The sequence below is a fragment of the Contarinia nasturtii genome, unplaced genomic scaffold (assembly GCF_009176525.2).
Source record: "Contarinia nasturtii isolate CC-2019 unplaced genomic scaffold, AAFC_CNas_1.1 Cnas_scaffold_78, whole genome shotgun sequence".
Taxonomy (NCBI): domain Eukaryota; kingdom Metazoa; phylum Arthropoda; class Insecta; order Diptera; family Cecidomyiidae; genus Contarinia; species Contarinia nasturtii.
In genome coordinates this window covers 5,353,416-5,375,497 of record NW_022197436.1, presented here as the reverse complement: position 1 = coordinate 5,375,497, position 22,082 = coordinate 5,353,416, and the positions used below count along the sequence as shown (strand labels likewise).

Here is a 22,082-nt window from a genome sequence, read left to right as displayed (position 1 = left end):
CAAAAAATAATTGGATTAAGTGAACGTTTTCAGAGTAGATTCATGTGAAATTAAATTTTCAATGAAATCCAATCAATAATATAAATAAATTAAGTTGACAAAGACAGAAGTAATTTTCCTTTTCTTGTACAAAAATGTAGGCTTTCAACAGTTGAATCAAATATTTAATATTTACTTCCTTTTTATTGCTCCTATCTCTATTAAACATGTCAATTTCAACAGAAACCAAAAACATAAAAAACCAATTTTGAATGATTAGAAGTTATTTGTGTATTTTAATATGTCTAAATATATCATTTCAATTTCAATCATATTTACTAAGACAAACATTTTCAGAATAATTAATAGCGAGTTAACCTTCTAATTGAAAACAAACAATTATTAAAACAATTACATGAATCAAGTTTAAAATGAATGATTGAGGTGAACAAAAGCCTTTATTTTGTTCCGAAAAATAGTTGAAATTGATTTTTTTCCATATAGATTGATGCACAAAACTAAATATCAAAAAAATATGTTCAACTATTCTTTTCAACAAAATGAGTGCTTTTTAAGTATCATTATCGAAATTGTACATACTGAATGCAGTTTGAATACATAAATAGTGTGCGTTCAATTTATTCAAATGAAGGACTGTATAACAAAATTTTCGAGCACGAATTCATTGAATAAAAATGAATAAATTTACTGGAAAATCTTACTATTAGGAAAATAAATGCTCACTTAGAAACATTTTTTTTTTTTTTTTGTAAATGTGAAGAAAAATTTGTCATTTTAATATTATTTTTACGAATTTTACCGTTTTTCATATTTCCAAAATTAAACACATAAAAGTATTATATTTACCAATTGCCGCTCGACTGGAAAAACGAAGTCATTTTATTTGCGTGAAATTTTTATTACAATTGAAAAATTTCAGTTATTTATCTATACACAGTGTGTCGCAAAGAAACGTAAACTTTAAAGAAATATACCATATTAGTGGCGCCATCTATTGAGGGTTTTTGCGATGTCAAAGTTTCATGAGGATCGGACCACTAGCAGCCAAGTTATTGCATCTTAACTGACAATATGTTCGTCATCGGTCGAAAAACGAATTTCAAACGAAAAAATAATGAACTTTTGAGTTATATTTTGAAAGTCTAATGAATTAGACATTTCAAAAACCATTTAGATGGCGCCACTAATATGGAATATTTCGTTAAAGTTTACGTTTCTTTGCGACAAACTGTGTATAGATAGTATCTATTAGATACTCTGCTTCCATCAAAATCCAAAATTGTCGATTGAATTTGATTTTATTCATAATTCACTAAACAGCATTATGAAGAACATTTTAAAATTTATTGTTGTTGCTTATTAAGATTAATGTCGCTTATCTCAATATCTAGCAAAAAATATATATCTATGGATAAAAATGTGAACAATATTCAAAAAAAGGTTAAAGCGACTATAAAATGCTTATGAAGTTTATATTTTTGCAGACAACATTTCACGCGATTATTATTTTAATATGTGCTGTGGTAAATTTAATTTGTTAATGTAGTTGTTTTTGCAAATAATGACAAAATTGTAAAGTTCGTACGGTAATTGGTAACAGTAATAAACGATTTATAGAACCTTCACAATTACCACATTTTTCTGTGTATAATATTATAATTCTTATGTGTATAAATTAGATGACTTCGAAAATTCTGTTTTCATTTGTAATGAAAATTAAAAGTAATTCAAAATAAAAGTCCTTGAAGTAATTAGAAAAAAAATGAAATAGTTTTGTAAAAAATCGGAAAAGTAACACTTGAAAAATAAAATGAGACAATAATGTGATATTCCGATCGGAAGGTGAACTTTCATATCAATTATGGGACATAGTGAGGACCTCACATCATATCGAGGTCTCTTTGTCATTTGACATCGATAACTTTTTCATCAATTGGATAGGTATGTACAGTGCCGCTTGTAATGGCAAAGTCTACATGAATTCAGACAGTTAATATAGGCACGTATCATACGTCCTCAAGGAAAAAATTTAAGGGGGGGTAATTGAAAAAAATCGAGAGGGGTAAGCAAAAAAGTTAAGTGTATTTTGCAAAAAATGTACTTTTTTCGTTTTTTTTTTTGCTCCTCACTTTTTCGGCGAAAATCCCTAGCAAATTTAAAGAATTTTTCTTACATTGAAAACAAAAGTGAGGAGCAAAAAAAAAAAAAAAGGTCCTCACTTTTTTGGCGAAATTCCCTAGCAAATTGAAAGAATTCTTTGAAAATTTTGAAGGGGTAACACTTCGTCAGGGGGGGTAATCGGACCCCTCGGACCCCTGCTGAGGACGTCACGTATACTTTTGAAGATGACTGATTTTTTACTTTTTTCCCAATCGTAATATTTATCTATTCTAATCCATCTTCCTTTGTGCGAATAGTAAGAAATTTTATTTATTTAAACCTCCGTCCGACACCTATTCCGATACCGTCTACCCTTGGTACCTGGCTGGAACCTTATACATTTACGAGCATTTGCATGTAAATATGACCTCACACTCATTCTTATCACAAGCAGGTAAACATTTTTCAACTCTCATATTTCTCAGTGGTTTCGGCATATGTTACGAGGGTTGCTCCATAATTTTTTTTAAAAACATATATAACACAGTTGTTTTTTGTCGAAAATGGTTTTATTGTTTTTCAAAATATTCCCCGAGATGATCGATACACTTTTGCATTCGATGAAACCATTTGTCATAGCATTCGTGCCACTCCGAAACTGATATCTCCAAAACGTGTGTTTTGAACGCTTCAACTGCTTCTTCTGGTGTCGAAAATCGTTGACCACGTAGTTTTTTCTTCACGCTTGGGAACAAAAAAAAGTCATTGGGTGCCAGGTCAGGACTGTACGGTGGATGACCCATCAGTTCGATGTTTTGACCGGTCAAAAATCGAGTAGTTTGAAAAGATGTGTGAGAGCTCGCATTATCGTGATGAAGAATTATTTTGCGACGGTGGTTGTTTTTTCTTATTTCACCAAACACTTCGGGCAAACAAATGGTGGTATACCAATCAGAATTGACGGTCTTACGATCCTCTAGTGGAACGGTTGCCACATGACCACTTCTCCCGAAAAAACAGGCGACCATTCGCTTCGAAGTGCTTCTTGCTCGAACAACTTTCGTTGGGTTATCTTCATTTTGGAAGACCCATACAGTCGACTGCTGTTTCGTTTCGGGCTCATAGGCATATATCCACGATTCGTCACCAGTGACGATTTTATTAACGTCTTTTGAAGCACCACGATTGAATTTCTTGAGCATTTCTTTACACCAACTCACACGAGCCATTTTTTGTTCATCGGTCAATTTATGTGGGATCCAACGAGAGCAAATCTTTTTTACGGCTAAATGTTCATGCAAAATTGTATGTATGCTGTGGGATGAAATGCCCAAAGATGCCTCAATCTCACGGTAGGTCACATGACGATCTTCCATAATCAGTTTTCTGACAGCATCGATGTTTTGTGGCACAACAGCCGATTTTGGACGACCTATATGAAACTCGTCTTTGAGCGAACTACGACCGCAACGGAATTCTCGGTACCAGTTATAAATTGTCTGAAGGGTTGGTGCTTCATTGCCAAAGGCCAAATGAAGTCAATCGAAACACTGTTGTTGAGATAATTTACTTCGAAAATCGTAGTAAATCATTTTACGAAAATCTTCACGTGTAAAATTCATTTTTTTGTTGAGTCGCAGTTTACCAGTCACTGTAAACAATACAAATAGCGTTCGTACGACAAAAGGTTCAGGGCACGAATACATACCAAAACATCAAACTTTACGAATATGACAATGGTTTACATCGGGCAACACTATAAGTACCATTTTAAAAAAAATTATGGAGCAACCTACGTACTACTATTGTACAAGTTGTACATGTGAAGAAAATTCCAAAAACTACTTTTATTCTATTTTGGATAATTTCAATGTTTTTTGAAGAAAAAAAGGATGATGAAAATAAACAGTTACGTAACTAGAGAAATAGTCATCGAATGAAATTTGTCACACAATGTTTGCATTGAAACTGGTCCCAAACTTAATTTGAACCAATTCGGACCAGTATCAATACCAAAATTCTTATATTTACCACAAGTCGCTATAGCTATATTAGAAATATATTTAATTAACGATTAAGACGAAAAAGGTCTGGCTGGAACCGGGTATCGGACGGAGGATTAATCAATTAATTCGGTGAGTTAGAATACAGAAACGAATACGTCGAAAAAATGAAAGCACATTTGCAGAAAATGTCAGACGTTTTTAAAATTTGACTTTTGTAGTTTTATTAACATTTTTTTAATGCTATGGTTTACCTGACCCTTCCATATCATGAATTTTGGATCGATATTTCGCACTTTATTATATTGAAAAATATGTTGGGCTATATAAAATTCCACAAATGAAAGTTTGTTTTACATTTTTTTTTAAATATAATTGATTAGGATACTTGATCGTATATTGACATTAGCATGTATCAACGAATAAAAGAACTTCAAATTTCTCCTTCAAATCTCCCCTTCAAAATGGCATACTTGTATTGGTATAGTTTTCAAAAATCTACTCCGATTGAAATTTCTATCGAAGCAGATTTTTAAAAATTATATCAACAGAAGAAAAAATCGAAATTTATACCCTCAGTAGTGAGCCACTTATATGAGACACCCTGTATAAGAGGGCAAGTCTCTCTCAAAGGTGACCAATTTTTTCATTTTTTGAGATCAGAGAGTTGTTTTTTCAAGTTTAAAATATTACCTATTCTTTTTTATTGATATTTTACAGTTTTTTAATTTTATTCAGGCTTTTCAAATATACAAAAATCTTAATTTTATTACAGTTGTGTTATTTTAAACTACTAAACTATTTGTGGTCCGATTTTACTGAACTTGTCATACTCACCCTGTAACCTCTTGAGGGTGTCGAATGAAGATTATCTGTGTGTTTTGTTCGATCAGTACTTTCGATTTTACATGCCCGCCATGTGCAAGACATTGACAACAAATATTGAAAATAACATTTTTTTAAAGATGTGTGCAACTAAAAGTAATTTCATCCGTAATATTGCATGTTTTCAAGCTGAAATATTCAGATTTGGACATGAAAGATGCACTTTAGAAGGAAAAAACAATGCTCACTCAAAGAAACAAGTGACATCGTTGATTGGACGTCAAATGACAACATATACTAGTCATTGTACCGCTTGATAGCTAAATGTGTAATACCAACAATATTATTTAGGGAAAAAGACGTTGTGCATCAACTATTTTCATGAATCTGCAAAATTCAGTTCTTCTATTATCTATACAGCCTTAGTGACATACCTTAAACAGAGATTAAATCTTATTTTTGTATTACTGATATGAGAAATCTGAGGAAGATTGGCTGTGATGTACCCATAAAGCCCAGACATTATACATTCAGAATTGGTATTGAACTCTGTGGAAAATCTTTATTAGTTTTGGTGCCAGAAATTCCAGAAGATCTACAATGATGAAATTATGAAATATGACACATTTTTGAAAAAAAAAAACTCAAGACTTTTTATTATTGACATAATACAACTTTATAAAACCAGATAACCAAAATAAATTGCAACACTTTACACAATTTTAATATTGAATTTGAACTGCTTGAAGACGATTTCGTACCATAATGTTCATCAATATCTTGAGTTTTAACGTTTTTTCGTGTTGTTTGTATAACATATACTTTATCACTATCAACTGAGTATTTTTCAAGAATATATTCAAAATTATTTGGCAACAAAGTACATTGTGTATCAAACCAACTGTTAATGGAACCTTGGCTATCTTTTGCTAAAATGCACAGTTCCAAATGTTCACATTTCATTTGGCAAATTTCATTTCCGGGTATGAAATCCATTCGACGGTCATATGGTAAATGATGTTCGACGATGATCTGATTACTTGGATTTCGAATTGAAATATGAAAACCAGCGATGTCTTTACTCATTTGGAGTACTGACCAAGAAATTGAGAGGTTTCCTCTGAAACTATGTTTGAGATAAAATGCAGCAATTAGTATGGCGAAAAATGGTTTTTTCATCAAAACTTACAAGAATATTTCACGAAATTTTAAGTCAGGTATTGCGTATAAATCATTGTTTATGGTTTTGTTAATGCAATTCAAACTCTCATCATCTATCTCTTCCAGATGCTTGTTTGATAATACATCAGGTGCACGACAAATAATGTCACTATAACTTTTTGGTTTATTTAATACAGTTTGATAAAATTGCTTCAACGGTCTTATGTTGCAATCACATCGTAATGGATTCCCTGTAATAGATCCATTGCTTATAGTCATATAGTGACATATTTTTTATATCACACTAAAAAATATTACCTGAAATATGCAGTTGGAGTCCACGTTTTACTTGCGTTAATAACTTTAAGTCAAATAATTCAATCAAATTATTCTGTAAGTCCAAAAAGTTGAGTGTGGCTGGATATTGTAAATTTCCGATTTCAAAGTATCGGAATTTATTTTTACTGGCATATAGGTTTGTTAATTTTTCAGATAACGTGAAGTTAAAATCATCATTAGAAAGAGTAGTAAGTTCATTATATGATATGTCCAGTATTTCGATTTGAGTTAGATTTGACAAAATATCTAAAATTAAAAAAATATAATAAAAATAAAAAATGTATATAATATAACAATAATATAATATTAAATACATACTTGATCGAATTTCGTTAATATAATTATGTGAAATATTCAAAAACTTGACATTCTGCGTGCCAAAAGCCAAATCATAGGTAAGAACTGGAATTTCATTGTAGCTCAAATCAATTTCTTTCAGAGGATATGGAATATACGGATCCGATGGAAAAGTTTTCTTTGTGATAAAACTAAATTTATTGTTGCTCAAATTAATCTAAAAGAAAAAAAAATATTGAGTTTGGTCGCTTTATGTCAAAACCAATTCTATCAGTAGTATTGAGCATATCAAAGCGTCGTATAAAATAATTTATTGGTTATTTCACAACTCTAATAATTACTGACATTTTCTAAACTGAGACAGCCATCTAAAACTCCATTTGTCTTATTGTCAAGTTTTTCCAGACTATTGAATGATATATCCAAGTTTCGCAAAGAAACCAACCCGTAGAAAGCATCGATTGGAATGACAGAAATGTTATTTCTTGACAAATTCAATGTCAACAAATGCAATAGACCGTCGAATGCTTTAGAACTAAATTTAGTATGAAATTGAAATTTATGAATTATTGATAATAGTCGCTCATTTTTTTTAAATTAAGTTCATACCTTATATTTGAAATTAAATTTTTACTCAAATTAATTTCAAACACAACTGGCAATTTACCAAAGGCTCTCAATGGAATATCTCTTATTTTATTATTCTGTACGTGAAAAATAATATAAAAATAATTTGGACAATATTATTTTAAGTTTTCGATTACAATGTGAACTCACTTCTAAATGAAGATATTGTAATGATGACAAGATAGGAAAACTTGTGCTAGGAATCATAGTAATACCGTTGTTACTTAAATAAATATGTCGTAAGGATAATAAACCCCGGAAACTATCTTCGTTCAGTCGATTCTCTAATAAATTATGTCGTAAATCTAACACTATCAGTGCATTCATTGAAGGCCATGTTCTCGAAGGAATTGAATAAATACTGTTATTACACAAACTTAGATAATTTAATGCATTTGGTATATCGAATATGTGGGTAAGTTGATTATTTTCTATTGTTAATGAACGTAAGCTCTCAAGTTTTGTAAATGAACTCTTTGCCACATTTCGTAACTTGTTGTCATTAAGATTAATTTCTAATAATGTAGGTATTGTTCCAAAAGTTGCCGACTTGATCTCTTCCAATCGATTAAAACTTAAGTTTAAATATCGAAATGAAAATAACGTTTGAAATACTCCATTGAAGATTTGTGTGAGGTTATTATGTGATATATCAATTGTATGTAATTCATATAATTTGGGGAATGTATTTTTTGGTATTTCCAAGATTTGGTTGTATGACACATTCAGGACTTTTATTCCAGTCATATTTCCCAACGGGACCTAAAAATATGAATGGTAAAGAAAATAATAGAGTAAAAAAATGATTATATTAGATTTGGAAGTAATAGAAAGAAGCCTGTGGCTTTCATTAGGGTAGTACAAATATTTTGCGGAAAAACTACTTTTTGGAATTACTACAATATCAAACATCAATATTCAAACTTTTGATGTGTATATTGATTGTAATAATTGCGCAAACTAGTGGTTAAAAATTATAATTGTGAATTAATATATCTCAATTTCTTCTGGTATTTATTTCTCAAGACCAGACAAAAAATTAGGAAGTCAAGTTAAGCGTATAAATTAAAAATACAGAGCCAGTCTTTGGCCGTAGAGCTTAATATGAAAGGTGGTAACGTACTACTAACCAGTAATACTACCATGGTGTGAGTCACCGATTGAGATGGGCATTTCTATAGGATAGAATGTGTGAGAATTAGGGCAGACTCGGGGCAATAAGGGCAGGGAAATGCAAAAATTCATTGGATCAAAAAATCATCGTAGTGAAAGAAGAGATACATGTGTAGCCATATGTACGCTGAACGCATGCGGCTATGACTACAAATGTTTTTCTTCTTTCTTTTAGTTACTGTGCAAAAAATTTCGATTACATTACCATTTATTGAGTGGACAACGAGTGGATACACTCGATTGACGTTTTTCCGCAACTTCGTTGGGTAGATAAAAAATGGAATAAATGAGTTTTACTCAATTTTAATCTGGATGAAATTTGTAGAAAAAAAATCGATGTCACCTGGAATACCAAATTATTTTAGATTCCTTATAAAATTCCATTTCGAATGGTATATAAATTATGGGATTTCCATGAAATTATGGCATGTTTGGTGGCGTTTTACGGTGGACGTTTGGCCGAAATATGAAATTTTTTGAGAAAAATCGTCTTTTAAGTCTCATCCCAAGTCAGTAGAATACTCTTTTAGAAGAGAGTACACCCTTTTCTCACTCTATTCGTATAGTTTTATTCGAATCTCTTCTAACTCTTTTGCTTCAAACACAGTACGCTTGTTGTGTATGCATATTACACATGGAAGGAATGGGAATTGAATAGACGTGTTTAATGCAAAAGAGTAAGAAGAAAGTGATAAGAGAGTCGAATAAAACTATACGAAAAGAGTGAGAAAAGAGTCTACTCTCTTCTAAAAGAGTATTCCACTGACTTGGGATTGCACACTAAGCCCCAAGGCCTAAGACTTGCAGTGTATTTACTATGTATCCTAATATTCCTATGCTTAATGTGATCAACTACGTTTCACTAAAGCATTAAATTGTCTTCCTCTACACAATGCAAAAAAAATTTGCTCAATTAAATGATATATGTATGTTTAATTCAAATGAAAAAAGACAACTATTCTGGTGCAGTAAAAAGAAACTCGAAATATTATTTTGAGTAGAAGATGCGAATATAGTTTGCAATTTACAAAAATTGAAAGTAACTCTTTGGTAACTTTACCGCTGATAAATTTGTAAGCCGATTGAAGGACAGTATGATCTCGGTTGCATATGACAGTTCATCGAATGTTTTCTTTGTAAATGTTGTTATGGAATTATGTGACAGATCGAGAATAGACATATTCACACAATTTTCAAACGATTGCGGTTCAAACCTTTCTATAAAATTATGTGATATATTTATGTGTGTCAAATACAAGTCCTTGAAAGATTGTTTTTGAATTTCAACAATTTTATTTTCAGCCAAATTAATGATCTGTAATAAAGATAAGAAATTTCAATATAAAAGTGAAAGAAAAACAAAACCATCAATCCCGATACCTCAATATAATTTAGAGATGCAAACATTTGGTAATCAACTTTTTTCAATTGATTTCTGGCTAAGTCAATAGTTCCAATACGAGTAATCGACGAAAATGTTCCACGTCCAACATCACTTATCAAGTTATCATTCAAATACAACCGCCTGTAAACTCAATATATGGTATACCATCCATTATAATGACGAAAAATACTGATCTACCTTAGAAATCTCATACCCCGGAAACTATTTGCGTCCAGACGTTTTATTTTATTACCAGATATGTCTAATAGACGGAGCACAGAATTTCGTGCAAACGTACCTCTGAAATAAATATTTTCTATTAATTTGAAATATTTCTCCAAAACACTTTTTCCCGAACAAAAGTTTTCCCGAATTTTTTGGCAAAACATTCCCTCAGGAAAAACTGTTTTCGGGTAAAGTTCTTAGTGTACACTGTACAGGTGTACACAGATAGAGATGACATAACATGAACACTGAATTAACTCTCATTTCAATATTTGACTCAAAATTAGTCGGATTCGTTACCTAGTAACGGTTTCCTACTGTATGTGCCGTTTGCATGTTTTGTCCATATCTCCTGATAGTTTTTGCAAAAAAATATCTCTGGTAAATTTTAAGCTGTTGAGTGCTAATTTACAGAATTTTAGTATGATGGAAAATTTCATTTTCTTCAAAAAGTATGCCAAATTTGTCTACTTAAACTCCGTAAAAATGCGTATTATGGTTTTTTTTCAAATTTGTACTATTAGTTGCAATACACTTTTCATACAAATATTCGCATTTTGGATTTTTGACGTAAAACTTTGCGCAGATTATTTTTTTTATAACAAAGTAAAATTCTGAAAGTTTCAAGAAATTCCAATGTAGATTTTTTTAAATTAAACTATCTTGTAAAAGGAGCGAGTACGACGTTTCCCCCTTTGCTAAGCGAAATTAATCCGATATACGGCGCTGATGTAAATGTCACTCTATGTCATTCCACAATGATACATTTTTTGGCTTGACAATATATAAGCTCTTCATTCAACATGCATAATTTTTGAACGGTCGAGTAAAAAAAAGAAACATATCATAAAATATTCTTCTTACGTTTATCATAAAAATTCTCTATATTTTAAATTTATTTGTTTAAAAATAACAATAATTTCATAACTAATTGAACAAGAATCTAATGTAAAAAGTAATACCAATGCGACACCCACCGTTAAAATAGAAAAGGAAACTTATTTGGAATTGTAACATTTTGGTCCGCCATAACAGCATCTTCGTTTTGCTTCTCTGTGATTGGTCAAGTAAAACGAAGATGCTGCCATGGCGGACCAAAATGCTACAATGGAGACCACTAAGTTTCTTTTTGCATTTTTACGGTAGGTGTCGCATTGTCATTAGTCATTACTATTTACATTGGATTCTTATTTAATCGATAAAACATTTTTTGTTGAAATTATTGTAATTTATAAACAAATTAATTTTTTTATAAAAAAATTTTTTTAATAAATTTTTTAATGAAAAATGTTAGAAAAATATTTTATGACATATTTTTTTCAACGATTCACTTTGAATGTGTATGCATTTTAAATGAAGAGCTTATATATTGTCAAGCCAAAAAAGTATTATTGTGAAATGACAGAGTGACATTTATATCAGCGTCGTATATCGAATTAATTTCGCTTGGCATAGGGGGAAATATTTTGACAGATAGTACTCGATCCTTTTAGATTTTGCCAGTGATATTTTTTTGGCAAAAAAATTCAGGGGAAATGATCAAAACATGCAAACTGCATATACTTATAAACTATATATAGTTGGATATCATTTCTTACCACTTAAGTACACACTTTGTAACAAAAAATTTTCAATTTTATTTATACAGATCGATGTGAGGTTCCGAAAAAATATATTTGTGAAAAAAGGGTGCTTCAACATAGTTTCTGACCAGGGGTCCGAGGGGTTGGATTACGCCTCTGGAGATTTGGGAAACCCTTTACAAATTGAGAAAAATATTCTTTAAAATATTCGTTCGATTTGCTAGTGATTTTTGCGAAAAAGGTTTTTTAGCTCTTCACTTTCTGAATCGGGAGAAAATATTCAATTTTGCTAGGGTTTTTTGGCGCAGAGAAAAATCTTTCAATTTGCTAGGTTTTTATTAGCCAAATGCTCTGAGCCAACCCTCCCCCCAAGATTGAATTACCCTTTTATATTTAGGAAAATTTTGAAGTTATCCCCGAGAGAAATTTTTTAGTACCCCCGAGCCACGTGGGTGTGGAGACTTAGAGGGCAGGGGTCTTAAAAAATCTCTCTAGTCATTCTAAAAAACGTTGTAGTACATTATATTTTGATCTGATGAGGTTTTGACATGATGGGTTGCTCACTAGAGCATCCTTTATTTTCACAAACATATTTTTTCGGCTCATCGATCTGTATAAATGAAATTGAAAAATGTGTGTGACACTTCGGGTACTTTACTGGTAAGTAAAAGTCCCATTGCTGAAAAGTGACCTCATTATTATTGTTTTGTGTGAAAAATATTTGGGATTACAACTTGAAAACCGCTATAATACTCTACTATGTATAATATTCTAATTGAAATTAAATTTGTACAGTTTATGCAAAGTACTATCTAGATGCTATCAGAAGCAGCATGCGTATTTGGTCAGAGTGAGATTAAAATTGATTTTTCAATACATCGAACATTTTCGAGTTTATTGAACAAAAAATTAAATTCTCGATAATCCCTCTCTTAAACCTTCCGTCTCAGCGGCAAGCGATTATTTCTTCGATTTGGTAGGATTTTTTCATATGAAAGTGAAGACCTTTTTTGCTCTTCAATTTGTGTGAGATCGTTAAAGTTCTAACGATGTGATAGGGTTTTTGATTGGCGGATGAATCCATTGACGAAAAACATGTAGAAAGATCCAATCATTTTTTGAATGATGCATTTAATTATTAAAAAATTTTGAAGAGCGGTTTGCCAGTTGTACTCCCAATAGTTAATTTCTTTTCACATGGCACTTTTTTTGTTTTAATAAATACATTTATATAAATTAAAAGAGCTCCCACATTTACCTAGCTATTTCGGTTATAGAATTGTGTGATATGTTACAGAAACTCAATTTAGTTAATTCGGCAATATGAGACGAGTCAATTTTCGCAATGTTGTTGTAGCTTATGTCAAGGCTTTCTAAATCACGCAAATTTTTGAACTGATTTCTTTTAAGGGAGTCAAGTTGATTTCCATGTAAATCGATAGTTTTTAATTTCCGTAATGGCTAAAATTTCCAAAAAAAAAAAATTAAATAAAAATATATCAATTAATAAAGTTTTTATTTTATTTTGATTACTTGCAAAAACTCTATACTGATTTCGGAAAGGTTTCCATTTGATAAATGTAAACGTTCAAGTTTTTCCTTTATTGGACCATCAAATGCGCTTGGATCCAAAGTTGTAATGTGATGTCTATTTAGTTTGAGATACATCAGCTTGCCTAATATCTGAATAATAAATCAGCTATTGTACTAAGGTATGTCAAATTTATATAACTTACTGTTAAGTGCACGAAGTGTTACTAAAAAATTTAACGAACGCGAAACGATTTGTTGCATTTCTTGTTATGCATTCGTCTAAAAAATGCAAAACATTGTCATCAAACACAATAAGCGTTCATTCGAGTTCGTTTGCATTTGTCACGAAGACAAACGATTACATTTGTTTTTTTTATGAACGATTGTAAACGAACATGCCATCCCCTTTTACGAATACGAACGAATACGAATCGAAAAAATACCGTCTTCGCCTCTTCTCTGGGGCATATTGAAGGGCTTGACCAAAAAGTGCGAATAAAATTATTGATAGTTGTAACCATGGTCATACATTTGACATACGTCCTCAGCAGGGGTCCGATTACCCCCCCTGACGAAGTGTTACCCCTTGAAAATTTTCAAAGAATTCTTTCAATTTCCTAGGGATTTCCGCCAAAAAAAAGCGGACCTTTTTTTTCAATTTTGCTAGGGATTTTCGCCGAAAAAGTGAAAAGCAAAAAAAAAAAAACGAGAAAAGTACACTTTTCGCAAAATACACTTCACTTTTTTGCTTACCCCTCTCGATTTTTTTCAATTACCCCCCCCCCCCCCAAAATTTTTCCCTTGAGGACATCTATCCGGATGTTTCATATCACGTACAAAGATCGCCGTGATAAACCACGATTCCGGAATTTCGTTGTTGTACGATGATGTGTGATTTCCAACAGCGACACATTCGGATCGATACAGATGCATTATACAACATATTATGCCATATAAATGTTGTGCCGGGAAAATTTGGTAAACAAAAATCCAAAAAAGGAACGCCAAATTGGAGAAACATTGAGAAGAAAGAATTCAGGGCAAACAAACATGGGAGTTGGAATCTGTATTTCAATGTGGAGAAAATTTGCAAATTGGTGAGCAACAAAAAGGATTTTGATCACCAGATTTGTTCGGATGGCGTATCTGTATCCTTTTTGTACAAAAAGCCAAAAGTACAGCCAGTCGAGAAAACGGACGCTGAAATCAAGGCAATGTACGATAGCAAACAATTCAAGTATGCTATTGGAGTTGATCCGGGCATGCGTGCGTGGAACGCTTCAGTACGACGTGAGATTGAAATCAACGAAGAGGTAAATTTGTTTTTTTTTTTTTTACAATGAATCAAAGTGATTGATATTATGATTGTGATTTCGAATACAATGTTGTTTTTATTGTCCTCATTTTGTTAGGTGAATTTGTGTATATCCAGCAAAAGATATCATTGGGATGCAAAACAAAATCGTCGTGATGCGAAAGCCGAAAGAATCACACGATTGTTTGCATTCGAAGAACAATGTGCCATCACCAAAAGGACCATCATGGCGTTCATACATTGCACATCGACTTCGAATGATGAACAACGGAATTGAAACGTATTCGGCCAAACAGTATGCACGATTGGGACTCGACAAACACATTGAATCGGTACGCGCGATGGACAAAACGACATGTAAAATGGTACGAAATGAACCATCCATTTTCTACATGGGAGCCAGCGGATCAACACCATCTAATTCGCCGATTAGAATCAAGAAATATGTACGCTGTCCAGGCACGCGCAAACTCATTGCATCGATCATGAAACGTGGCAATTGCATCATTCGAATGGTCGATGAATACATGACATCACAGCATTGCCCATTGTGTTTCAAGTGATTTCCGCAAGAAACTCGACGTGATCGATACAAGAAATGTGTGGGTTGTGTACCAAATCCAATTGTTGGACTACCACGAACCATCGTAACTAATGTGAGCAAACGATTACTGCAAATGCGACGAGTAATTGAACGAATGTGGCGCGAGATGGGCGATGAAATTGCTGCAACTCTTCGAGATGGACCGAATGCAGCTCGTTTGATGTCAAAGAAGCAACGCTTCTTCAAAACATGGCTACCAAATGTTGCAAACATTGAAATCGAGGGAGCTGCTGGAGCACAACCATCGCTAACAACTGTATGGCATCGTGATATCGCAGCAGCGAAGCTGATCCTGTACAAAGGTATGCAATCTGATGAAATTGATACAAATTTTAAACGAATTGATAATAATGTGTTTTCGTTATTTTATTTGGTAGGTGAATGCGTGGTGTTCAAGCGGACGATTCATCCAAATGTACGCAGACCACCCCGCGTTGTCAACAATCCACCTTTACCATTGTATCGCGGTCAGAATCAGAATGTCAACAATGGACAACTGCAGCCGTAGTAGTAGCAGCGCTCATTCAACGAAATCAACAATATTCAATCAAATCATAATTTAAAAATTAGTTATAACAATTATTTGTTAGTACGCTAGGCTTGATTAAATTGTGGCCTTGTCCCAGTACAAGTATTATTGTAGGTTAGTATAGTGTACTGAATAGGATATTAAGTCAATTTTTGTATCATAATAATTGAATTTTTTCTGTTTTTTTTTTTCATTCCATTGATGACGTTGATTTTGACTGAAACTACACACAAATCCGGGCCCAAATTCGACCGTCAACCTATGCCCGATAATGGATGAATTTGCCACAACAATTGTTCTTTGTTGTCTTAAGACGTATATATTGTGAATATTTGTGTTTATTTTGTATCATAAATTTTAACAAACCAATTTTAAACAAACCCCTCAGATTTTAACAAACCAATTTTTTCGGCAATTTATATCGTTTTGTACTAAGAAAAATGAATTTTTTATAACACTTCGTGCACTTTACTGGTCAGTATTAGAACAAAATTTACTTTAAATGATTTCGGAAAAACTTTTAACGATGTATTTGTAAAATCTAGATCCATCAAAGTTTCGTTAGCTCCATAAAATACATATTCATCAATGTTCTTGATGGGTATATTTTGAATAGAAATTTTGTTAACTTTCAAATTAAGGAAGATAGTCCCGAATAAAGCGCCTAAAACATATGATTATTCATAAAAATGTATTCAAGGAAATATAATATTTAAAATACCAAAATTAGATGTATCGATGAGCAAAGTATCAACTGAAATCTGTTTGTCAGCAATATTAGCCAAAGCAAGGGATATACTAGCTAGATTTGCATTTATACACTCTGCTTTGATTCCGAAATTCGTAGTATTAAAGCATTTGCACGGATGTATTGTCAGAGGACTAATTATAACAAAAGAAACATGAAATAAATGTGGTTGGAATATAAATATGTTATGTAAAATACTAATGTTACGTAATAATAATAATAATAATAGTAATAACTGCATCGAACAGCGGTCCTTCGCCTTGGTGGTTTATTTGAAATAATTTGAATAAATACAATATAATTAAATTTTTACATCAAGCAGTTTTGAAAGAGATAAATCATAATTATTAATTATTATAAATAATTTCATTTATGTTTTCAATTCATCTATTTTGTTTTGAATATTTTTCAATTATCAGTTTAACTGTTGATAAATTTACTTCTAAATCAATTAAATTAGTATCACTGTTTGGTATTTTTTTGTATAATAATCATTGAATGTTGTTAGCATATAATTAATCGGTTCAAACTTTGTGAATCGCTCTTTCTAATTGTTATATCAAAAAGTGGTGTGGCTCTGGTATTATGCGCTGAATCGTAATAATTCAAACTGTTCATATTTCCATGAATAATTTTGAAATTGAAAGACACTTGCGCCACCTTGTGTCTCTCTTCAAGCGTAATCATTTGTAAAAATGGTTGTCTATGTTTATATTTCGGAAGCCTGTAACTGTTTCAGTTCATTCTCCTTAGCGCATAAATTAAAAATTGTTTTTGTATTGACTCTATTCTCTTGCATATATTGTCGTAGTGTGGATTTCATATTTCAGATCCATATTCGATATATTGGTAATACGAATGTAAAATAAAGGCGTTTAATTGTCCATGCGTCGATAAAATCCTTGCTGTAGAGCTTTAACCAAGCCAGTTTCGATTTGGCTTTAGCCGTGACATGCTCAATGTATGATTTGAAATTCATTTGTACATCAAGTAACACTCCCAAGTCCCTTATTACAAAGACTCTTTCAATTTGAACGCCGCCTATTTTGTATTTGTATTCATATTGCAGTGATCATCGATGATATGATATGACCTTTGTTTTCATTGTTTCATACAAAAAAATCTCAATCATGAAATCGGTAAAAATAAATGACCAACTAAACTGAGATCAAAATAAAAGAGCAACATGATTCATGTTGGTCTTTTATTTTCACTCTAAACATGTTGAGCTTTTATTTTTACGCTGCGCACGGTGGTGTTTCATTTTCAAAGCAAATAAGTTCCCGTTTTATTGGAAGTCCTATCAAGTTGGTATTTTATTTACATTTTTATCATGTTGAATTTTTATTTATTTTAGCGGTCTTCCGTGTTTCAAAAAATCGCAAAAAATGGAAAAAAAATATTAATTTTTTATTCTTCGATTTACAAATTCTATTCAATTTTCTGTATCATCTGATGAAATCAGAATGAAAAAACTCTCATTCCTTATCATTGAAATCGTGAAATAACACGTTTAGTTCGTGTATTTTTGACATTTTATGGAATGTGATATGAAACGTGTTTGAGAAATTTCGAATAATTTATTAAAATTAAAGTGATTTTAATATTTTGATAAAATAACAGTGAAAATAAAAGGTCTTACATCCGTAAGATTAACTTTTCCGCACTGTGATCCACAACATGCATTTATTACGTATCTTTTACCGTAAATATGAATTCATGAGAAAACTGAATCTGATACAAGTTTTGCGATACAAATAATTTTTGATAGACCTTTCATTGCCTGTATGATATCGTAATCATGTGAAAATTTGCAGAGGTTATTTTTTTTCACAAAAAGTTAACATTCTGAAAGTTTGAAGAAATTTCAATGCATATTAAGGGTACTTCCCATACAAAATTTCGTTTTTGAGCGAAAAATCCAAAATTTTGCTCTGGAGTACCTCTAATATGCATTGAAATGTCTTCAAACCCTCGGAATGTTATTTTTGTGTGATAAACATAACCTGTGCAAAGTTTCGGCTCATTATGATATCATACAGGCATGGCTTCCATACAAAAATCCTAATTTTTTGAAATTTTTGTATGAAAAGTGTGTCGAAAATTATTTGTATCGCAAAACTAACGTCAAATTCCACAGCAATGAAACGACAACAACAATAACACATATTTTTACTGTCAAAATATTGATGTCAAATGGTGTCGACATTGGTGACGGTATTTTGAAACAGACTGTGTAATCCATATTCATCGTATATGATCCTATGTAAAGTTCTATACTTGATCTAGTTCACATTGACGGTTCAAATCGTTTATGTCCACTAGCGTGGACATGGACTGTGTGTTTCTTCTGTTACATGTACGTTGTAATGGACAAGTATAATAACAAGGCGTCGTTCAAATAAATTTAAAAATCCGTCCACTCGTGTCGACACCATCTAGCACGGTAATAGGGATTTCATTGCTGTGTCAAATTCGGTTTTCTCGTACCCAAACCCCCCAATACATAATTTTGAGTGTTTAAGAATACATTAAATATCACTTTTGGAAGAAATAAAATATTGCTACGAATATTCTGGATTTGGTATTCGTGAACTCCACAGATGATTTCAAATTATGCATTGATTCTTACTTATCGAGCGTAATCAACAGGAAGAATACCATATGAAATCGTTTTTGAGTATTCAGTTGTTGAATCTCATCGTCAGATTGAACCGCGAAAGGATTACAGCTATCTCAAAGGAAATTATCGACGTATGTGTCAATAACTTGTGTGCTCTGATGTCATAGTTTGGCCTATAAACATAAATAATCCTTCAATTAGTTCAAAACTGATCAGACTTGAATATTATCGTCCACTTCGTAACGTAAGATTGTTTAAATGCAAACCGTTTTCAAAAAAAAATGCTTTTAATTTTTTACAAAACGTGTTTTTAGTACAAAATTTTCCTCGAAAAATATATATACGTTTTTTAAATTAGATGCATCCAAAGAACACGTTTTGAACATTTTTTAAGCCAATTTATTTTTTAAAATTTCAACTTTCATGTCAGTGTGCTTCTATGGTTCTGTCACAGTGATACACATCAAAATGCTTTGGAAAGTATACACTGGATGAGTGCATAGACGTAAGAAATGCTTCAACAAAACATATCACCAAATTTCAACTTTCATGTCGCGGTGTCATACACCTAAATTATTCGTATATTTGATTGTTTCTAAAAAACTCAATTGTGTCAACCAAAATTCTGAATATGTAATGAAAGTTCTAAAAAGTGTAATAAAATTTTTTTTTTTTGCTTTTTAGTACATTTTTTAGTACATTTTCAAAAAAAATTAGTACATTCAGAAAGTACAAATTGAGTACAAATTTTTGGTATATTTGGTTTTTAATTCTGAAAACTAACATTTCTGTACTAAAAAAACACTTGTTATTTTAGTACAGTCGATGTAATAATTTATATATAGTACAAATTATGCAGATTCTGAATATGTAATCAAAGTTCTAAAAAGTGTACTAAATTTTTTTTGCTTTTTAGTACATTTTCAAATTTTTTTAGTACATTTAGAAAGTACAAATTGATTACAAATTCATGGTATATTTAGTTTTTCGAACCGATGTGTACTAAAAAAATGTTAGTACAAATTAGTACAAATTGAGTACAAATTATCTATGGGTGTAATGACCCCCTAGCTCAAAATCACCCGTGAGTCATTGTGGTCTAGAATTTCTCCAATTGTCGTTGGACCTTATGTATTGCGTCGAGCTCACTCTATGTAGACACGCGTAATAAACTACTTCCGTTCTTCCTTTACACGTTGGTTAAGCATGTTATTGGCTATACGCCCCAACACAAACGCTGTTTCACCAGCAACGTTGACTAAATTCATGAAATAGGTCATCGACCAATATTTTTTCAGCACTGATTCCGATGAAAAGTATACACATGACATAATTCATCGAGCATATGAACGCCTATTTAATTCACACTCTTATTACGATTAATAAAAAAAATTAAATCGAAAAAGCAAAACAATTCATTTTGTGATGTAATTTGCCATACAAAATGCTCTGGGATCCAAGAGATCTCTGGTGCGCTTTTACGTGAGTTTTTCATGGGGCTTAAACATGGAAATATTTGATTGTTATTCATTGATATGATGAAAAGGAAAGGGTTAATTATTTAGGTCGATAAATATATGTTAAGATTTATGAGACACCCTGTACATTTTTAGAATAGTTAGATATTAGATTAATTTTCAGTATGTTTTGTCGTGTGTATATTAAGTTATTTCATTTTATTATCAGATAAAATTCATAATCACCTTTTTGGACAGCTATATACTTGTAAATTGCAAAACACTTGAGCAATCATGAACATGAAAATCATAATAGCACCTGGTGAATAGTATGAATAGTACAGCCATGTTTTGAACATCTTCGCTTAAATCATCCGTTCCCACCAAAAAATACGTTTTTGAAGATACTCAAATGAAAGTTATATAAATAATTTACAAAAATTCAAAAGAAAATATTTTTGAAATCACTTTTTTTAGGTTCTGTCAAAACATTAAATCGCATCAATTTTACAGATTATATTTTCTGGGACTAAAATTGAATTCAACAGATTTTTTTTGTATAGCCACATTTATCATAGTTTTGTATGAAAATGGTTTTGTGACATTTTTCGAAACCAGTTTCTATCAAGTTTATTTCAATAATGAATACATTTCATTGAGACAATTTTTTCTTTTCTACTAATTTTTCAATTTTAACGAACTCTAGAGTTTTATTTTTGTTTTGTTAATTTAATGCAATATAATGTAAATATATATAAATCCTTTCAGAGATAAAAGATGGTAATTTCACAAGCTTTTGATCTCACTAGTATTTACTTTGACTTTTGCCTAAACTTATGTTTGTTCCGTTCAATAATAACAAAATGATACTACTTAAAGATATGAGCAAAAAAGAAAGTTATAATACATTTTTTTTTATTTATATTATAGGTGGGAAACATTGCCGCTGACAGCGACTTTACATGTATCATATAGTTTTTCTTACTAAGGTTTTTGAAATTTTACTGTCATATATGACATTATATAATGAAATTATATATAATTTTATTTTTCTGTGTAGGTATTTTGTAAAAAAAAATCCAAACTGAACAAAGATAATAATTATATCAATGTATATAAGCCATGGAAGTGATGACATCTCGACTACATAGCAAACTTACATTATTATGATCTTAATAGTTTCTCCGACAACTACTGTGGAGCCGCAAACGCTTTTGCTTGTCATTTCTATGCATTGATTTGTTATTATGTTTGGACATTATAATCTTTTTTTATTGGAGCAAAGCCCTTCTTCGTTAGTTATATGAATCGAGGAAAGAAAATCATCAAAAAATAAGTAATCAAAAATTCCAGATTATAAGAATTAACAAAGCGTTCGAGAGAGTTTGTTTTCATATAATATATAATTTAAAATATGCGATTCAAAACATTTAAGTGTTCAAACCATTAACAATACTTTTTGAATTACCACTAGATGTCGTCATATTAATATTTTGAATTTTCGAAATGCAATGGACATCTTTCCAAACTTTTTCGATTGGCGCCGTGTATATGTG

At 31.4% G+C, this 22,082-nt stretch overlaps 1 protein-coding gene and 1 long non-coding RNA gene across 4 annotated transcripts; one reads left to right on the top strand and one right to left on the bottom strand.

The window, feature by feature from the left end:
- Window positions 1-5,570: 5,570 nt before the first annotated feature.
- LOC116352089 (protein artichoke) lies at window positions 5,571-21,644 on the bottom strand. 3 transcript variants are annotated; one of them, XM_031784393.1, is made up of 16 exons: window positions 21,434-21,644; window positions 20,773-20,885; window positions 16,420-16,580; window positions 16,196-16,362; window positions 13,251-13,400; window positions 12,976-13,178; window positions 10,108-10,209; window positions 9,906-10,050; window positions 9,586-9,840; window positions 7,503-8,114; window positions 7,335-7,429; window positions 7,071-7,260; window positions 6,747-6,942; window positions 6,408-6,674; window positions 6,118-6,340; window positions 5,571-6,054 (listed from the first exon to the last, which is right to left on the bottom strand). In XM_031784393.1, exons 2-16 carry the CDS (start codon window positions 20,883-20,885, stop codon window positions 5,586-5,588), a joined length of 3,348 nt encoding a protein of 1,115 aa, XP_031640253.1. In that variant the 5' UTR covers window positions 21,434-21,644; the 3' UTR covers window positions 5,571-5,585. The 3 variants fall into 3 exon arrangements, with proteins under 3 accessions (XP_031640253.1, XP_031640244.1, XP_031640262.1); XM_031784384.1 differs by lacking the exon at window positions 21,434-21,644 and adding an exon at window positions 21,343-21,396; XM_031784402.1 differs by lacking the exon at window positions 21,434-21,644 and adding an exon at window positions 20,995-21,105.
- LOC116352106 lies at window positions 14,690-16,104 on the top strand. Its single transcript, XR_004202253.1, has 3 exons — window positions 14,690-15,471; window positions 15,547-15,812; window positions 16,012-16,104. It is a non-coding gene; the product is annotated as an uncharacterized LOC116352106 (long non-coding RNA).
- Window positions 21,645-22,082: the final 438 nt, after the last annotated feature.